Below are 17,685 nucleotides of genomic sequence, written 5' to 3' on the forward strand. Positions count from 1 at the left end.
GCTATGGCTGCAAACAAAAAATGCTTTCATTTCAGTTTGGCGGCCGCTCGGGTTGTGTGTGCTCTTGGCTGCTTCCTTAATTACAGCAGCTGTTGACAACTTCTGATAGAGACCCTCTCTTTGACCAGTCCCCACTCCCCCACTGATTTTTTGCAGTCGAGACACACAGCAAAGTGGGACGATGGTCTGTGAAAATGAGCTCACTGTAATGCAGCGACTCCCGCACCACAGCTACGCTGTGTTCCTCTCTTCTGTCCTCTCCGTCTGTACTGGTGCTGTTTATTTCCTCTTTCTGGCTGTAAGACGTATTATTTATGAGCACTAGATTTCCTGTTGCCTGCAGCTGCCTGTACTTTCCCCTCTCCAGCTTGCGGGGCTGTTCCATTCAGCCCATACCTCCGTTATCCTGCTCACCCAGTGAGGTGCTCCCACCCAACTCAAGCGGTGGTTGCCTTCCTAACACCTAACAGAGAGGGGACTGCGTGCAAACCCACACCAAGCCCAAGGCCCATGCAGGGAGGTGACACACAGGCGGTGCTTCCCAGGGCGGGGGCAGCACCCCTCTTGGCTCACACGTGGGGAGGAAGGCAGCACATGGGGCTGCAGCCGGTCCGCGGGGCTGCCACTGCCAGGGGTTCTGGTTTGCTGCGAGGTTTTTCACATTGTGGACCACGTCATGGTAAAAATGCTGTGCGGACTTTCCACACGTGAGGTTCTTGCATGACTTCCTTGACCTTTTGTGGACATTCAGCATCCTCGTAGTAAACACAAAGATTACATATACGGAAAGTGAGGTCACAAAAGGAAACAAAATGTTTTGCTGCTTTGAACGTGATTTCTCAGCTGGAAGGACGGAGGAGGCATGAGCTTTTAAAAAGTGCTGATTATTACTGGCAAGGCACGTTGGGAAAGGTCAGTGGTACGCACTGGGGAGGAGTGCTGGATGTCAGTTCTGATCTGTGGCAGGGAATAGGGCTGAAGCAGTATTCCCTCTCTCACAATTAACATATGAGGGGCTGCCCTATTTTCATCCCTTTTTCTATCAGTTTGCTGGGAGCTGAAGGCCTAAAGCTGAGCAAGGCAGGTGCGGGCTCACAAGAGTCCACAGGCAGGATGCAGAGCGCCAGGCTTTGCTGCGATGCTGCTGCAGCCCGTTGGGGTGCGGTCCCGCCAGCTGTGACCATGGCACACTGCAGCGGCAACACTCGGACACTTTTCCCTTTGTGTCAGAGCTCAGAAAGCTGTCTGGGAACATTAAATGGGGAGCAGTCCCCTGACATCCTCTAGGTAAGGTGCAAATGGGAGATCCTGAGCATGAGTTATGAAAGCTCCCACTGTGCTACCTGCAAGCCAGTGCTTTAACCCCAGCATCCTGGCCAAATTCCAGCTCTGCTAATTACATCCTGCCTATGTGAAAATTCCCCTGCGTTTTTACACAGCCCTTCTTCCCCACTTGTTCTCGGCAGCTGCGCAGCGTTGCCAGGCGCAGCAAAGCGCTTGCCATGTCTCAGCCTGGGCCTGGCTGCCTTTCAGCAGGACTGAAGTGAGTGCTGTGCAAGGCATCTGCGGGGACTCTGGGTCTTTGGCAGGACAGCTGCCGCAGCGCTGTGGCTGGCCACGGCACGGACAGAGCAAAGGCACTGTGAGGGGCTGCAAGGTTGGGCCACAGGGAAAGCAGCAGGGGCTGCCCTGCTCCCAACTGGTTTTGCTCCCTTTTTCCTTCTCTTTCACTGATGACTCATGTGGAGGTTGCTTTTGGCTCATCCCTGTTGGAACTGCTCTTCTCAGCTGTCCATTAATCGCCCTGGTAAAAACCTGACTCATGCCACCAGAGAGGAACTGGCTGGGATTATCCCTCTCTTCAGAAGAGGGGCCAGAGAATGGCTGCAGCAATAGCTGTGGAATTCTGATAGTGAAGAACTGTGACTCACAAAGAGGAGAAAAATGAACTCATAGGTATTTATACAGGAGAGTGGCTCACTGGCTCATCTGTCCAATGTTCTTGTCAGTCAAGATCTCTCTCTGACTGTAAAAATTTTACCACAGCCCTGCCTAAATCCATTATGGGAGCACAAGCTAGAGGCTGCTCATGCTGGGGCACTAACTGCTGCCACAGCAGAGGTGGGATGTGCTCAGAGCAGAGCAGCGCCTTGTTTGTCCTTTTCCCTGCTCACATCCCACTCTGATCTTTTCAGCATCTTAATCTCACGGGAGAGATTCTGTGAGAGGTCTCTGTGTTCCAAGGGGGAAAAAGCAAGGTCATGGCCAGGTGTGATGCCAGCATGTTCTCACTATATCCCAGAAGGGCAAGTACAGCAAGCCTTGAAAAGGCAGGGAAGTGTGCTGGCTGTGGTGTAAGATAGAAGGCTGGGGCATAAAGCCCTGAGTCCTCCTGCCACCCTGCCTGTGTGATTTCAGGCAAGACACTTACAACTTTTTTAGATTCATTATCCCTGTCTTTAAATTGTATTTAGTCCTTACTTCACAGGGCTGAGAAGAAGGGGATTAAGCTTTAATTCATTAACGTCTGTAGCACATTTTAGAACTTGGATAGAAATTTCCCAGGTTTTGCAGACAGCATCACAAAGCTTATCTCCCTCTCCAACTGCAAATGTTCCTGTAATGTGAGAGAAACGAGTGATACAGCACTTGTATTTCAGTGTTTATAATAAAAAAAAACCACCCTTACCATGCAGCTTCCCCTCTCTATCCTTCCATGTTTAAATAAAGAAAAAAGGAGAGAATCAGCAGCAAGAAATTTTAGTCTAAACAGAGTCCAGTTGCTCCCTGGAGACCTGAATGCATCTCAGTGGAATTTTCCCTGCCTTCAGTCTTTTGTACTTCTGAAAGGTCCTGGAACCAGGCATGTGACTGTAAGAGCAAAAAGCACTTCTGTGTCTGAGTGCTCTACCAAATATTTACAAGATATCCAGATAAAATGGCGACAAGCAAGTTCAGCAGTGTTTGACTGACCGGACAGCAGTGCAACTGGCAAGAAGGAAATCTAAACTTTGATTAAAACAGAATTAAAATGAAATTAAAAAACATCTCTTTAAAGCACAAAATCGGTAAAGCTGGAGAATTGTTCCTCCCCAGGGTGAAACCTATTAGCTTTTAAAAGTAATGTTGAAATGGAGGAGCTTGCTTATGATGAAAGCCTGGAAACTTCCTTGTTCAAGGAGAGCACAGAGCTGCCTGAGCAGGTGTGTAAGCAGAGAGTCACAGAGCAGCTCTCTCCCCACCAGCTTGCTTGGTTGCAAGCAAAGGGACATTGGTTTCCTCACCCCGACAACTCTTCAGCCTCCCACAGCGCAGCTGTCAGGGTACACAGTACTATTTAACAGGGGCCTTGTGTTCGCTGGGAACACCCTTGGTAACCCCAAACTTGCCTAGCAAACAGCAGATGGCAACCTGCTCACCCCAGCACTGATCCCCTAGCTGGGTTACCTGTACCTCCCACACTTCCGTGCAGGGTGCTCTGCTTTCCATTAGGATGCTCAGTGAGGCTTCCCCCATGACTGCAGGGCAATGAACTGTGTCTCGGGCCAACGGTGACTGTGCATCAGCCATCAGCACTAACTCAGCACGTACATAGCTTTCCCTTAGGGATGTGAGGACTGAAGATGGAACAACTTGATGTCAGACAAAGCTGAGCTAGTGCCTTCAGCGGCCTTTAGCAAGTCATACATTCTCTCAGTCCCAGTGAGGTGTGAGTACATAGTGCAGAGGAAACCTAGCACTCTTTGTGTTTGACTGCCCGTTCCTCCAGACTGCTGAGGTGTCAGGGTAAATTAGGAAGGCTTGTGAGGCCTCTGCTTCTTCACTGACTCGTGTGTTGTTCATAGAGTTTTATTACAACATCATTTAACCTGAACAATATTCAAAATTTTCCTAATTCCAAGGTTCAGTGTCTCACTACACATGTATAGAGAACAGTACTTGTTTTTGATGTTAGTCTCTAAGGAGGCAAAAGAAGAATGCCTGCTATCAAAACCAGGGTTGTTGTTCATTCATTTCTCAGTGAAGATTGCATTTCACCTTTCTATGGACTGGGTGTGTCGCCAGGAGTCTCATCAGTGGTCTTGAGTAAAGCATTTCCCAAGGCAGTGTTTCTCACTTGTATGGTTTGCAGGGCAGGATTGGTTCCTTCCCAGGGTAAATTTGATAGGTTCTTTCCATCTGAAACACACAACAAAGACAGACACCTCGGTGACAACATGTAAGAATGAAATGACAAAGTCACCATTTCCTTCAGCCACTTGGAAACCAGTTTAATTCACAAAACAAATCAAGGTAAATTTCAGCATAAACTAATTTCACAGACTGGTTGAACATGGATATTCTTAAAAATAGCAGTCCTCTTTCTGCTGCCAGCCTGATTCCTTTTAGTTACCAATATCCAGACTCATTCTGTGCGGCAAAGTTTCTGATGCTACTCTTGTGCTTCGGAGCCAAACCTTCGCATGGTCCAGCTCCTAACTGTGACACTTTGGCAGAGCTCTCCCAGGGCCAATGTATTTCTGTTGAGGACCTTTGTGTCACTCTAGCTGCCCAGTAAAACTTTTTTGGTAGCTGCTGCCTATGAATAGAGAATGGAATATGCAAAAGGACCGACATCTCTACCACAGTTTGCTTTTTACACTTCAAACACGTTTCTGAGAGTTAAACAGAGCACAGCTTATACCAGTGTATTTTCCAACTCTTAGCAAATTGTACTGGATTCAGAGCAAATATTATGGCTGCACCCTATATGCTTTCCTAATACTTAGGCTGAGAGCAAAGCCTCCCTCCTAACCAGTATGAGCTGTTCTACTTTTAGTCTTAGTCCCATGTCAATGGCTGTGAAGTGCTTTGGGATGTAGTTTACTGTTTAAACAAAGAATATTATATTACTGTGATTAAACGTGTTAAAAATAGACTGTTGTTAGTGAAAGCATCTTTTGATGCCTTCCTGATCGACCTGCAAATTGACAGGAAAGAACACAAACTGAAGAGACACACAAAGCTATTAAGACCAAAATATCCACGGTAAAAATGAGTAAGCAGTCAGATCATGCCATGTCCTCCTGTTTGCTGCTATCAAGTGCATTGCAAGGTATCACGCTCCTACTCAAATATGTACCTCTCTTCTGATTTCCACAGCTGATCCACTGTGACAAGTTCCGTTGTAGCCTGGGGAGTGGGCAGCTCCCAAGGGCTCTGCAGAGCAGCCAGCTCCCATCTGGGCTGGTCCCTATTGTGCTCCATTAAAGCTCTGAATAAAGTCAATAAAGCTGAAGGGAGGAGGGTGAAAGGCGAGGTATTCCTCTGCAACAGGTCATGACATGATTCATATTAACAGAGGGGATAGCATAGAAGAATCAGAGGACTTACAAGAGTTGTAAAGGTAAGCTGTGTCTCAGTTTTCCTCTTCTCTATCCCTTCTTGTTAACTAGATGAAACTGGCTACCCTAGAAAAGAGTTGCTCCTATAGCAAATTGGTATAACTATACTGACAGTGATGATAGTCATAAGGCACTTTGGCCAATGCACCTTTGACGAATTCCTCAAGACAAATGTGACTGTTTAAAACAACCTTGCTATCTACTGTAAGACATCTATAGCATTGCTAAAAATTATACCCCTAACCAACTTTATTATTTTAATGTAAAGCCTGCTTGAAAACTCAGAAAATGTCTGGAAGATCTTTTCTGTGAATTAATTGGTAGGGATGAATGACCAGTGCAGTTGTCTGCACTCTGTCTAGCCTTGGAAGAGGGTTAGCAGTAAATGCATCTGAAGAACTATTTGAGCAGAAAGCTAAGAAAGTGTGAGCAAAGTCTTTCCAAAGACAAAGAGAATGCTCTGCTCTTTGTAAGCCTTTGGAAACTTCATATTCTTATCTATTAAAAATAAATTAAAAAAAAACCAACACAACAAACACCAACAAAAAAATCCTCAGCTCTGAAACTCAACAAAATAAAAAACCAGTTAATGGGAAGAATAACATTATTTTTACTTGACAAAGTCCCTCAGCAAAAGAGCAGAAAATACAATCTTTCTTCAAAAAGAATCAAGGCATTCTGCAGTCATGATGTACTAGGCTTACGAATGTTGCCATTCTTAGAGTATTAAAGATAATGCAGAAGATTTCTGTAAATGTCAGATTAACCAAGTAGATTTCTGGGCCAGAGATAACCCAGTAAATACGCATTTTTTTCACTATCCTATCTCTTTATTGCTTATTTGTTTGTTTCTGTTAAACCGTGACATTTAAAAGAAATCAGAGGAATTTTGAAGGTATGTTTAATGCCACTGCTTCTTGAATAGCATTGCTCAGGAATGTGAGGCCTAACAAATCTCAGGTTTTGTAAAGCAGCTGGCCATCATTTTCATCTATAGGATACTGCAGTTTTTTTCTGGATTTCAGTAAAGTTCCACTAAGCAGGGTCTGCACTGGAAGCTTTGTTGCAAGTTTAGCTAAAGAAAGACACCACCCACCCGTCTGTCCATCCATAATCACAAATTATAAACATTAATATAGCTTTTTAGCACAGATTTTCTAGAATAGCCACTATTTCTTAATAGGTATTGAACGGTTCCTGTTGGTTTCATATGGAATAGCATTACCCAGTTGTGTCCTTACCTGAAGTAGGCTGATGCTACATAAAACTGCTTAGATTTCTACACAGGCTCTCATTCAACCTTTTTAATTTTCTCTGAGTGATTCAACTGGTGGAACTGGCCTAAATGATTATAGGCAAGCACATGTAACTCTTTCAAGGGGCTAGAAGCCATTGCAAAGTTATTTGTAGTGTATGTATGCAAATCAACTTCAGTTTGAGATAGTATGGGAGAAGTTGGAGGGGGATTTCCCTGCTTTATGTAATCTGTTGTTGCTCATTAGCTTCCTCTATTCACATGGCCAGGAGGCACAGGCATGACACCACCGGTAATTTCTCAAACTCAATCTGAAAGCAAAGACAATGCGCTCAGTGACCTTCAGCAGCCTCGCAACTTTCGGTAAATCCTCCAGCTCTGGCTCAATGATATCCGGAATAAAGGTGGCCTGGAGGAGAAGTCAGGGAACGACTCCTTTGGGAAGGGCTTCACTCACTTACTGGCATGCTTCAAAAGTGGGTGACAGCCAGGAGGATCTGTGTGCTAGCCTCAGATATGACTCTGCCTACCGCATCTCTAACTTCCATTTCTCCAGCCACAAAAAGTGCTGCACTGGCCACAGGATCCGTGCCACCCAAGTGGCGGCTGGGAAAAGACAAGTCTCACGTGCTCAGGCACATCTAGCAGTGACACTCGTGGCATGGACAGGCTGGGCAGCCAGAGGCCCTAAAGCATGTCCTCCTTAGGGAGGTGGAATGCCACGGCTGCAAGCAGCCCGTGGGGTGCTGTGCTGCTGAGGGCAGCCCGTGCTGAGGCCCAGGTGAGTGGCTCCGTGCCAGCCTGGGTACCAGTCTCTACATGGTACTCTGTGCTGAACTGATTGTGGTGTTATTGTCCTATGTGAGAAGATTTATAACTCAGTGCCTATCCAGATTCTGAGAAATGGGCTTACCGAAAACCGCTGCTAAGGGAAATACAACAGGTGAAGTAAGCATGGTGGCACTGAGGAGGAAGGAAATCTCTCTGCAGCACACTGATAAGAGCATGCTTGTTATACACTGCGTTCAGTTTGGACAATCCACAACCAGGAAAACATAGGCTAGCTGAAGGAAACTCAGCTCGGAGGCCCTAGGGACTGAATCAATCTGTTAAAGTGCTTTGTTGGTTTTATGTATCAGTACTTAATTAGGATGCTTAACAAACACATCAAAAAGATAGTAACTGTTAAATATTCATCAGGATGACCTTTCAGTTACAATTCTGAATAAAGTTCTCGGAAAGCTTGTTTCAGGTACTCCAACAACGCCAGATGAATTGGACTGGACCGAAAAATGAAAAGCAAAAAAAAAAAGTAGGGCATTGATTGTAGAGACCTGGCTGAAAACCCAGGTCTTGCCACCAGCTTGCTGCATGATGTTTCCTGCTCTGTGCTTCAGTTCTCCCATCTATAAAAAGAGCGCAGTCATTACTGGCAGTCCTGGTAAGCCTCTGAGATGAGCAGATAGAAAAGCTATAATAAATTATTTATAACTTACTCTTATTTCTGAGGAAGGAAGAGCAAAGACAAGAAGCCATCAAGCTTTCAGGTTTTCTTGATTATCATAGAAACGAAAGAAGTGCCATGTAACATGAATTTCACACAGCAGAAAGGCTGAGCGAGTCACCTTGAAGGAGAAAGAGTGGGAGCACAACTGAAGAAAATTACAAGCAGGCAGACAGTCAGGAAAACACTCCAGATGGTGGAGTGAGTTAGGCTGCAGAACTGGCTCCCACAGGAAGCGGTGAAACCCCCATTGTTTGAGACATTTGAAACGGAATTCTTCAAAGTGCTGGTACATATAATACAAGGAACTGCTCTGCACTGCCTCAAACAGGTAATGGCTCTGGGACAATCCCTGTAGAGCAACACACCGTTTCTGCAACCTTTAGGAGGATTCTTGCTGCTGTGACTATGAGGACCTGTAGGCTCTCTTTTTTATCAGTGTATTATCTGAGGAACAACCATAGGGGTGTAACTTCACAGTGGTTTTGCAGGAGATGGATTCAGTAACCCTTAACAGATCGTCCGCATTCCTACTTTGAGATCTGAAGTTTGTATATCCAAGAGGGGAAAAAAATGACACCTATTCTCTGCCTAGTGATTATGGTATGCATCCTATCATTTAGGACTGTTTATTTCCTATATCATAATCTAATGAGAAAACTGGGTGGCTTGATTTTTACAAGCGGTGGTTTGCAGAAGAAAGACTACGATTTTAATAGGAACCAAATGAGAGCTCATTACATAAACGGCATTATGAGACGCAGGACTGATGTTGCAATGCTAAATGCTCTAGGTCAAACTCACCAAAATGGGAACTGGCAGCGGCTTGCTGGAATGCTGGGGTTTCTCCACACTCGAATACTACTGCAAACATTTCCCGCTGCTGCTAATGCTGGTTCAGCTCCTCTGGAGGTAGCTGTGGAGGGAGCCCGACTGCTTCTGTTGTTACTGGCACTTAAAATCTCTAGACCTTCTTTGAAACACGCATTCAGAGCTTTGGGCCAGTTTTATTGATACAACTTGGTTTACTGGTTGGAGCAGGTAGAGGAAGGGAAATTTTTAAAAGGAGCTTAGAAATTGGAGTTTTAATGCCTTCATTTCCTCTTGGTCTCATACCTTCTGGTATACTAAGAAAGAGGCAAATTGATTCAGATGGCAGAAACGCACTGGTGACCCGGCCTTATTTTGTTCACTTTGGCTCTGCACAGACTTCTCTCACAGACTCCCTGCCTTCAGTACTTACACCTTCGTGGTGACCCAAACATGTCAGGCCTCAAGTCCTCCTTCCTGTGGCGTGGGGAGGGACGGGGAGCTGAAGGACCTGCCCAGGGGCAGGACAGGCGAGCTCCTGATCCTTCCAACTGCCAGGCTCTGCAAGGCCTTGGGCGCCTCAGCATGCTGCACGTGAAGGCTGGCACCGTCTCCGTGCTGCTGCCGTCCCGGCCAGAAATGTGGCAATTTCCTTAGGAATGAATCACTAACAGAAAACAAACAAAAGCTATTTGAGAAGTTTCTCCTTCCCTCTAAATGTCCTGTCCAGTATCATATTCCTGACAGTTTATTCTACAAGAATTTAGTCATCTAAGGTTTCAGTGACTCATCTGATGAACCTTCTACCCATTTCCTGGAAAGAGTCCTCTGCAGTCCCAGTTTCATTCTGCCTACATTTTCATATATTCCAACTTTCCACCATTTTAGGGATGGGGGAGAGGCAAAAATATTTTGAAGGCACTGAATGTGCAAAGTAATCGGTAAAAGAGAGTGTTGACAGAAACATCTGGAAAACAAAGACGGGCACTGAATCACAGAATCTCTTTTGGAAGTAGCTGCCCCTTGGGCTGGCAGCTGGATAGAAGAAAAGGAGCTGCTGTTATAAGAGCTGTGTGGTACAGTACAGCCATGAATTTGCCAGGGCTGTGCCCTATAAAATGAAGATGAAAACACATCGTTGCATGGGTGTGTCTCACTCTGGGCGATTGCTACTGATGACAAGTACCCTGCCACAAACCGTTGAATGAATTGGGCTGGATGGGAACCAAAGCAGACATTTTACATGTTTGGGTCAATCTGAAAGACACTTCTGTGCAGAAAACAACTGCTTCCTTTCCTGCTTTCCTGATGTAGTGGAAATGCTAGGTCATGGCTTGAAACACTGATTGAGCACCTGGTGGGAAAGCACAGCTAACCTGAGGGAGCTCAGGTGCATGCAATGCACCTGAGTGACCAGAAGGGGTGGAGCCAGGACCTCATTTAAGGGTTGGCAGCAGAGGCAAGGCTATCTTGCTGGAGATCCCTGCCTACTGGAGGCCTTTCAAAGGTAAGCAGTTTTTCTTCCTTTGTTTTTGTGTCTATGGCTGCTGCATTTGGCTTCTTCTCATTTGCAGCAGTTTAGCATTGTGTCACTCTGCTATTTTTGCTGTACTCTCTATCATATTATAGCATTACATCTGCTTAACAAGAAAATTCAAAAACTGCTTGCAGACTGCTTGAATGATGCTTCAGCAGACTTTAAGTGGGTTGCTCTATGCCTACAGCAGATAGCTCTCTGGATATCAGTGATGTCCAGGTGATACCTTCTAGCAAGCACAGGTGTGTTACCTGTACACAGAATCATAGCACCAGAGAATCAGAATCAATCATAGACTGGCATGGGTGGGATCATTAAAGATCACCTAGTTCTAACTTCCTGCCATGGGTATGGTTGCCACCCTATGCTGTAGTTGAAATTGGATGATTCTAGATGGTTCCATCAGAAGTTCCATTCAGAAATGTGGAACAGCCAGCTCGGAGACAATGCCAATGTATGCTTTTGGACCTTGCCTTCTTCTGGAAAGCCATCAGCCCAAGCACCGCTGGCTTACATTAATTTGCAACAGGGCTAGCAGAGGAATTTGCAGATCTGTTTGAAGGCTGGGACAACATATCAAGCATTCTTTGAGGATGCTTTCAGCGCTCAGTTATACCAGTATAACTGGCATATATACTGGGGCGTGTGTGTGTACACATATATATACTGACATATACATATATACACTGACACACATCACAAGCTTGATCCCTTTAAAGGTATATGTTGTCAGGTCAAAGCTGTCCCAACATTCTTCTTATTTAAAAGCTAAACAAAAAACCCAAACTTTTACAAGCTCTGATTCCAACAGAAATGTTTCCATGATTTATTTTAAGAAGGGAACATTCCCCTGCAGTGCTCACCGCAACCCAAACATTGCAGTGCTGTGCAAGAGCATGAGAACCAGAGAGGAAACTGAAGAATATATTTTCACAGCCCCAGAAGAGAAATACAAAAAGTAAACAAACAGCAAAAGCAGTAACAAATAAACTTAATTTTAGTGTTGGCTGCGGTGTTATCTACAGTATGGCAAAGGAGAGCAGACTTTGAAGCACGCAGAATTTTGTAGTGGTTTCTTTAAGACATGTCTGAGTGTGGGATGGGGTCTTGTGGGAGCCATCTACACTTAAAAAAGGATTTATTTTTCTTTGTGGGATCCGTCTGCCTCCTCACACCTTGCGTTACCCGTCTGAGAAACCGAACAGCAAACTGAAAGCAACTGTCTTACTGTTTTCAGAACTAGAGAATGTGAACCTTGGGTAAGCTATCCAGGAAATAAATCTCTTGTTTGTGGGAGAACTGTCAAACTCTTGAAAGTAACGGGAGGAGTTTTTCTTCTAACTATCTGGGGTCCTCTGTTCTACAGAAAGGGAAACCTGCTCTCAGTGATAGTGCTTGTTTCTGTGGCGAGTCTGCAGAAAGCAGTATGCAGGAGGATAAGAAGACAAAGTATATGGAGTGAGAAAGAGTGAGTGAGTGAACAAATACTTTCCTGACAAACCTAGAGACTGAATTTGGCCATAAGAAACACACACAGCCATGCATGCATATGTGAACCCCCCCCCCCCCCCCCCCTCCCCAGTTCTTCAGACCGATAGGTCTGTGTACAAGGAAGAGAGAAAGAAGAAAATGTAGTGAAGCCTGTCAAAAAAGGGCCCTGAAGACAGTCTAGCGGCAGAGTACTGATTGCACCAGCAAGCTTTTGGAAGCAGTAAACAGGAAATGGTTAAGTAAAAGCAGGTGGAGCATGCTGACTGCAGGAACGGAGCAGGAAATAGCTGAGCGTCTGAATGGATGCAGAAAAAAAGCTCTCTTGCTCAGTCCTTGGCAGTTGCAATATGCCTGCTCCTCCCGCTCCCAGTCCTCCTCCACTACCCTTATCTTCCCAGGCTACGAAGTCCTGCAGTCAGCAAACACCTTTCGCTTGAGCAATCTGCCCTCCTTGAATTTCAGAACCAGTGTTGGAGAGCTGGAAAGCAACGCTCACCTTCTGCCTGGAAGGCGAAAGAGAAGAGGGACTTGAGAAGAGGGACTTGCCAACTGCACAAGGGATGGGTCAGGAGCAGGAGCTGCGTACCAGGGCTTCAGGTGTGAGGAGCTCCAGCAGGGCCTCTGCCTGCTGCCCCAAGTGCCCTGCTCCCAGTGTGTTTAGCATTATAGTGAATCAAAGAAACACGTTTCTATCACCCCGCTCATTCTAGGGGGCTCCCGAAGCACACAGCTGGAGGATTCATTCTCTCACTACTGAAACACAGCCCCTTTTGGGGGCAGAGCACTGCAGCTGTTTAATAGCTCACAGCAACATCACACAAGCAGATGGAAAAGAAAGCCAAATGTGTAAGAAGTGTTCTTTCCACTTTCCTTCTAACCTTTCCTTTCTCTCCTCTTTGTCTCAAGCTTTTTCTGTCAGTTTCAGACAACTCCAGATGCATGTCTTTCCCACCAATATCTGAAGGATTTGGCCCTGCAGAGGGGGATCTGCTGCCAACTTGCTTCTTGTAGGGCTCCCAGCCCAGGGGTCTGCAGCCTGCTGCTGTGCTGTCCCCCCACGTTGTGCTGCTGGACAGGCAGGAGCGCTGCAAGGGCTGGCTCTGCCTTCTTCCAGGGGAGGGGAGCCTTGATGTAGTTTGTTTGACACAGACAAGGCTCTCCTGCCTTCGAAGTATACTAGATGACTGCATTAAAGCCCTGAGGTAAGTTAAGAAGAGAGCATGTATATTAGTTTGAATTGCTTTGACCCTGGCTACCTTTTAAGTATCGGATGGTGAAACTCCGCTGGCAAACGCTACTCTTAAGTATTTCTGTCCTACTCTCCTGGATTTAAACTGAAAAGAAAAAAAAAAAAGTCCTGAGCAAAGAAAAGAGTAATGGCAAACAAGCTTTTATGGAGTTACAATTGCCCAAACAAAAAGGTTTTTCTGGTAGAGAAGTCTTGCTCTTTTTTGACATAATTATTTTGGCAAAATGTACCAGATGTTATTGGGTGTCCAAACATATACTGATCTTCCTTTGTCTTCTAAAACAGAGAGCTGCCACTACAATGCTTGGCAGTGCTCGGATCCTAGGCATAGCCTTGGGGAGTCAGGCTCCAGCTCCTCCTGCCCACTCCCTCACACACCATTACTGCCCAGGCTGTTCCTTCTCAGGGTTTTAGAGTCTGGCTCTTGCCACAGGCCAAGGGGGCTGCCAGGCCTGGGGTGCTGGGGCACGCTCAGCTCAGCTGCCATGGCCTAAGTGCACAGGGAGGATGCGTCCTGTCAACTCAGTGGGGTGCAGGGCAGCGCTGGGAGTTACACCTTGGCCCTGGCCTCTGAGGAAAACAGGCTCCGATTCACGTGGATCTAAGAAGCCCAGAGAAAGCCACTGAGATGAGCTGAACAAAAACAAACAGATGTCTCTTTCCAGCTCCCTTCACAAATTCTGCTTCTCTGCTCCCTCACCCACTTTTTTTTTTTTTTTTTTTTGCACTTAAGTTGTCAAGAAAAATGGCAGGAATGAGGCTCCTGGTATAATTACAGTTTGCTGAGAAAATCACAGCCTGCAGCAGTAATTCCTTTAGTGCTGGAGACAGATGCTGCTGAGGCCCAGTCGCGGTGTTCCCACTACCCAGGCCCTGAGTTTAATCTGTCATCAGCTGGGAGGCCGCTGCCTCCTGCTGCATGTGAACTGGGTCTGCTCGGCCTGATCCTTCCCCCAGCCAGAGCAAGGCAGTGCCAGAGGGAGGCTATGTTTCCATTCACTCCCTGCCCTCAGCGACAGCGATACCACAACTTCAATGCGCTGCTTATCTCTCCTCCAAGCGCAGTATCGGGGCCACTCAAAGCCTTGCTGGAAAGGACTCAAGTGGTTGTTTTCGACTTACAATGCCGTACAGTGACTGCAGTTCAAAAATACAATTTAAGCAGAGATAAGTTGAAGGAGAGGCTTAATGAGAACGGCCTGTAGCTAATTCCCCCTTCCAATCTGTATGGTATTTTTCTTATTAGGAAGCTACCCTCAGTGAATGATTGTACACCCTCTTCTTGTTAACATCAACAACAAAAAATGAAGAGTGTGAGCACGAGCACAGGAAAAAGAGGAAAAAGCAAAAGTGCTCATATTGAAAACAGTGCTGTGAGAGAGTACGAGGCAAGGAGAGACTAAGCATGTCTCTCACGTGGCTTATGCATAGTCGCTGTTGTTTCTGCATCCGACATCCAAAGAGCACAGGGCCCAGTCCATTGAGCTTCATTCTGCTGGTGAAAGGAACTGTGGAAACAACAGACCTGGCCAGCTCAGGAGTGCCCCTGTGCAAGCAAAAGTCACCATGGCACTCTGTTAACATCTTTAAATTGGATTCTGGTCATAAAAGGAAACTGCCTGAAGAACTCTGTTTCAAAGGTATGTTACAGGATCATGAGCAAGCCCCCGACAGCTGGGAAAGTCCGTAAGCTGGTACCCAGGCTACAGCATCTCTATAATTCAGTATTAATCTCTGTAATACAGCATCTCTATAACAGGTGCCCAGAAGCACTAGAGGAGATGAAAGGTTTGGGATGCATAGACTAAATGGTTGTGTTTTGCTTCAGTAGCTCTTAAGAAAGGCTTAAAGGAAAAGAGTAGGTCATAATTTCTGGCTTGAAGCAAAAGCATATTAAAATATTTGACTTTCTGTAGCAACCTGTGGCCAACTCAGTTTCTTAGTTTCCAGCTTCTTCTGAATCTGCATGCGGTAGTTGTGCACTCATGGTAATAACTCTCCAGATCTCGACAGGAACGGTGTATACGGCAGCCTCTCAGCCCCTGAGAATGGAGGGGGATCAGAAAGTGTGGCACGGTGTCTCAAAGAGGGGAAGGAATGACTCATACAGGAAGAAAAACAAAGCTAAGATGAACTTAGACCGTAAGAGAAGATGTATACTGTTGGCTGTAAACCAACTTTCCTGCACTCAGAAGGGCACGTATTGCAGTGAGAGGAGTTGTACTTGACAGTAATGGAAGCCCAAGGAAGTTTGACTAAGATTAAATGGCAGACGCAGACCAACAGAGAAAAGAGGTTTTGGGGTGAAAATCAGAGACAGGAAGTGACTAAGTAGGTCAGAAGCTGTGGGTAGTGAGCTGGATAGATTAAGTGGGACTTGGAGCAACTCAGTTAGCTCTGCTAATGACAAATGATAATGTTCATACTGCTGCCAAGTTTAACAAATCTGACTCTGAAATCACCTTCAAGGTCCTGATAGCAAATCAGAGATTTCTGAGTTCTAATGGTATCTACATCTGAGCAGATAATGTATGTGTTTTAACCAGAGATTGGTTTTGCAGTCACTTTTTGACCCTGCCAAACTTCCTGTAAATAGTACACTGTTTTGACTGAACAGGATTTCTTCCTAAGGGCTGAGGAAAATGACCTGGCTAGTAGAAACTGTTTGACTCGGAGAAGGGCAGCTCCTGCAGATTGAAAAGACGGATGCATTGGAGAAACTCCTTTCCACCCTAAATTCAATAAGTCTTTGATTCAACAGCTTTGTTTGTATCCAGGACTGCCGGAAGAGAACAGTCACCTTGTATTTTTCTACCTGATGAGAAAAAAAACAAATTGTATGTGTGCACTGGGACAGTTCGATTTGAGTCTATTCCAACTTCAAAGAGGTTTTCAATGGTCTTTGTAGATGTAGGGTGTGAGGAAGGGTGAGAACTGCTAAAGCTAGCCCCATCCTCATTAAATCTTTGCCCTCTCTGGAGTAGGCATGCAAGTAGAGAGAATAGAAGATATGCATGAGCAACTGAGCATCTGGGACCTCATGACCTTTGACTGTTGTATTATGGGAAATGTATTCTTTGGTTGCTATGCTTTTCTAATTCACTTGTATTTTCCTTCAGTGACTCCCTTGTATTTTCTTTGGTGCTCCTGTGTAACGGTTTCAAGGAACCACCATCTCCAAGTTAAGCATGTATACAATAGCTTTAATTAAATGTTTGCAAGTATCCCACAGTAATGTGAGGGAAAGGAAAAACAAACAGTTTTGTACTCACTTGTACCTATCCCTTGTGAGCCCTGCCATGGATGGAGGCATCTGCACCGCTGCCCCTTAAACTCATTTCTAACCTGATGTGAAATGAAGGCCATAGGATCCTGCTGCTCTACATATAAGCACTTCAGGTATTTTCACTCAGGAGAGCTACAGATCACCTGTGAAAGGGACAGTGCTGAAATCTTTTAGGGTAGGCTACAATAAACAAAAAATAAGGAGTAGTTAGGGTAAAAGTTCTTTACTCCTCTTAAAAAAAAAAAAAAAAAAAAAAAAAGGAGAATAAGGTTAAACATATCCTCAGTTGTTCTTTAAAACACACCCACAAAGATGGTATGGGTAGGGAACCAAAAAAGGAAAGGATTTGACTTTCTTCAGTATTCTGAATTTAATCTTTTTTGCTCTCTGTGCTATTGGCGAAATCTCAGTTCTGTCATCCTCCTTTCCTTCTCCCACAACAAGTTACCTATTGATTATTCTCTCAGATGGGGATCTTTGCTTCTTTTACAGGCAGTTAACAACATTATTTGATAAGTAAAGCAGAAAGCTGTAAAGGATTTTTGTTTTCTCTTCAGGCATTTAGAATAACTATGCTCAAAGAAAATGAAATTTGGGAAATGAGTTCTTTACATGCAAAGAGAACAATAAGAAATGGGATGCTAAGTTCACTGCTCACTGTAAGTCAAATATAAGCATTTTTCTTGAATATTTCAATGACCGACATCATTATTAGTTCAGAGCCGAGACAAGCCAATTTGAGAACACTTCAGGCTGGCTATACACGTATTATTGGAAATCCGTCCTCTACTTCTCAGTGACTCACAGTGATAACACACATCAGAAAAGACAGCAGTAATTTTAAGACTGTAAAGAAAAAATAAAGGCCAGTTAGATGAGAGATAAAAGAAACTGAGCTTCTAGCTTTGATCTTGGCTATTTCCCAGCACTGAGACGAGTAGCATCGTCAGTTTTTGCAATCTGACGTGCTGGAGTTGGCCAGGGGTTGTGTTGAACAGGGACTGGCCTAGCTCTGCTAGAGCTCGTGGTGTGGTGACTTTTCAGGAGGGAACAGAAAGCATGGGTTCTTTCCCTCACATAGCAAAGCACAAATGACAGCAGAGTTGTCTGAGATCGAGAACTGCTGATGCAAGTGAATAACAGGAACCAGCAGCTGCAAAGGAGTGGGA

The 17,685-nt window shown here is 45.2% G+C and overlaps 1 protein-coding gene and 1 long non-coding RNA gene across 5 annotated transcripts in view; one reads left to right on the forward strand and one right to left on the reverse strand.

Moving 5' to 3' along the window:
• LOC101749146 overlaps positions 1 to 17,685 on the forward strand; it is a 64,456-nt gene that overhangs the window by 35,388 nt on the left and 11,383 nt on the right. The window lies entirely within an intron of this gene.
• RAD51B (RAD51 paralog B) overlaps positions 3,834 to 17,685 on the reverse strand; it is a 342,294-nt gene continuing 328,442 nt past the window's right edge. For all 4 annotated transcript variants that reach the window (XM_025151161.3, XM_004941707.5, XM_004941708.5 and 1 more), the window contains exon 11: positions 3,834 to 4,179. In XM_025151161.3, the coding sequence (XP_025006929.1) occupies positions 4,043 to 4,179 (137 nt within the window). In that variant the 3' untranslated portion in view covers positions 3,834 to 4,042. The remainder of the gene's footprint in view (positions 4,180 to 17,685) is intronic.

This window comes from Gallus gallus, chromosome 5 (assembly GCF_016699485.2).
Source record: "Gallus gallus isolate bGalGal1 chromosome 5, bGalGal1.mat.broiler.GRCg7b, whole genome shotgun sequence".
In the NCBI taxonomy this organism is placed as follows: domain Eukaryota; kingdom Metazoa; phylum Chordata; class Aves; order Galliformes; family Phasianidae; genus Gallus; species Gallus gallus.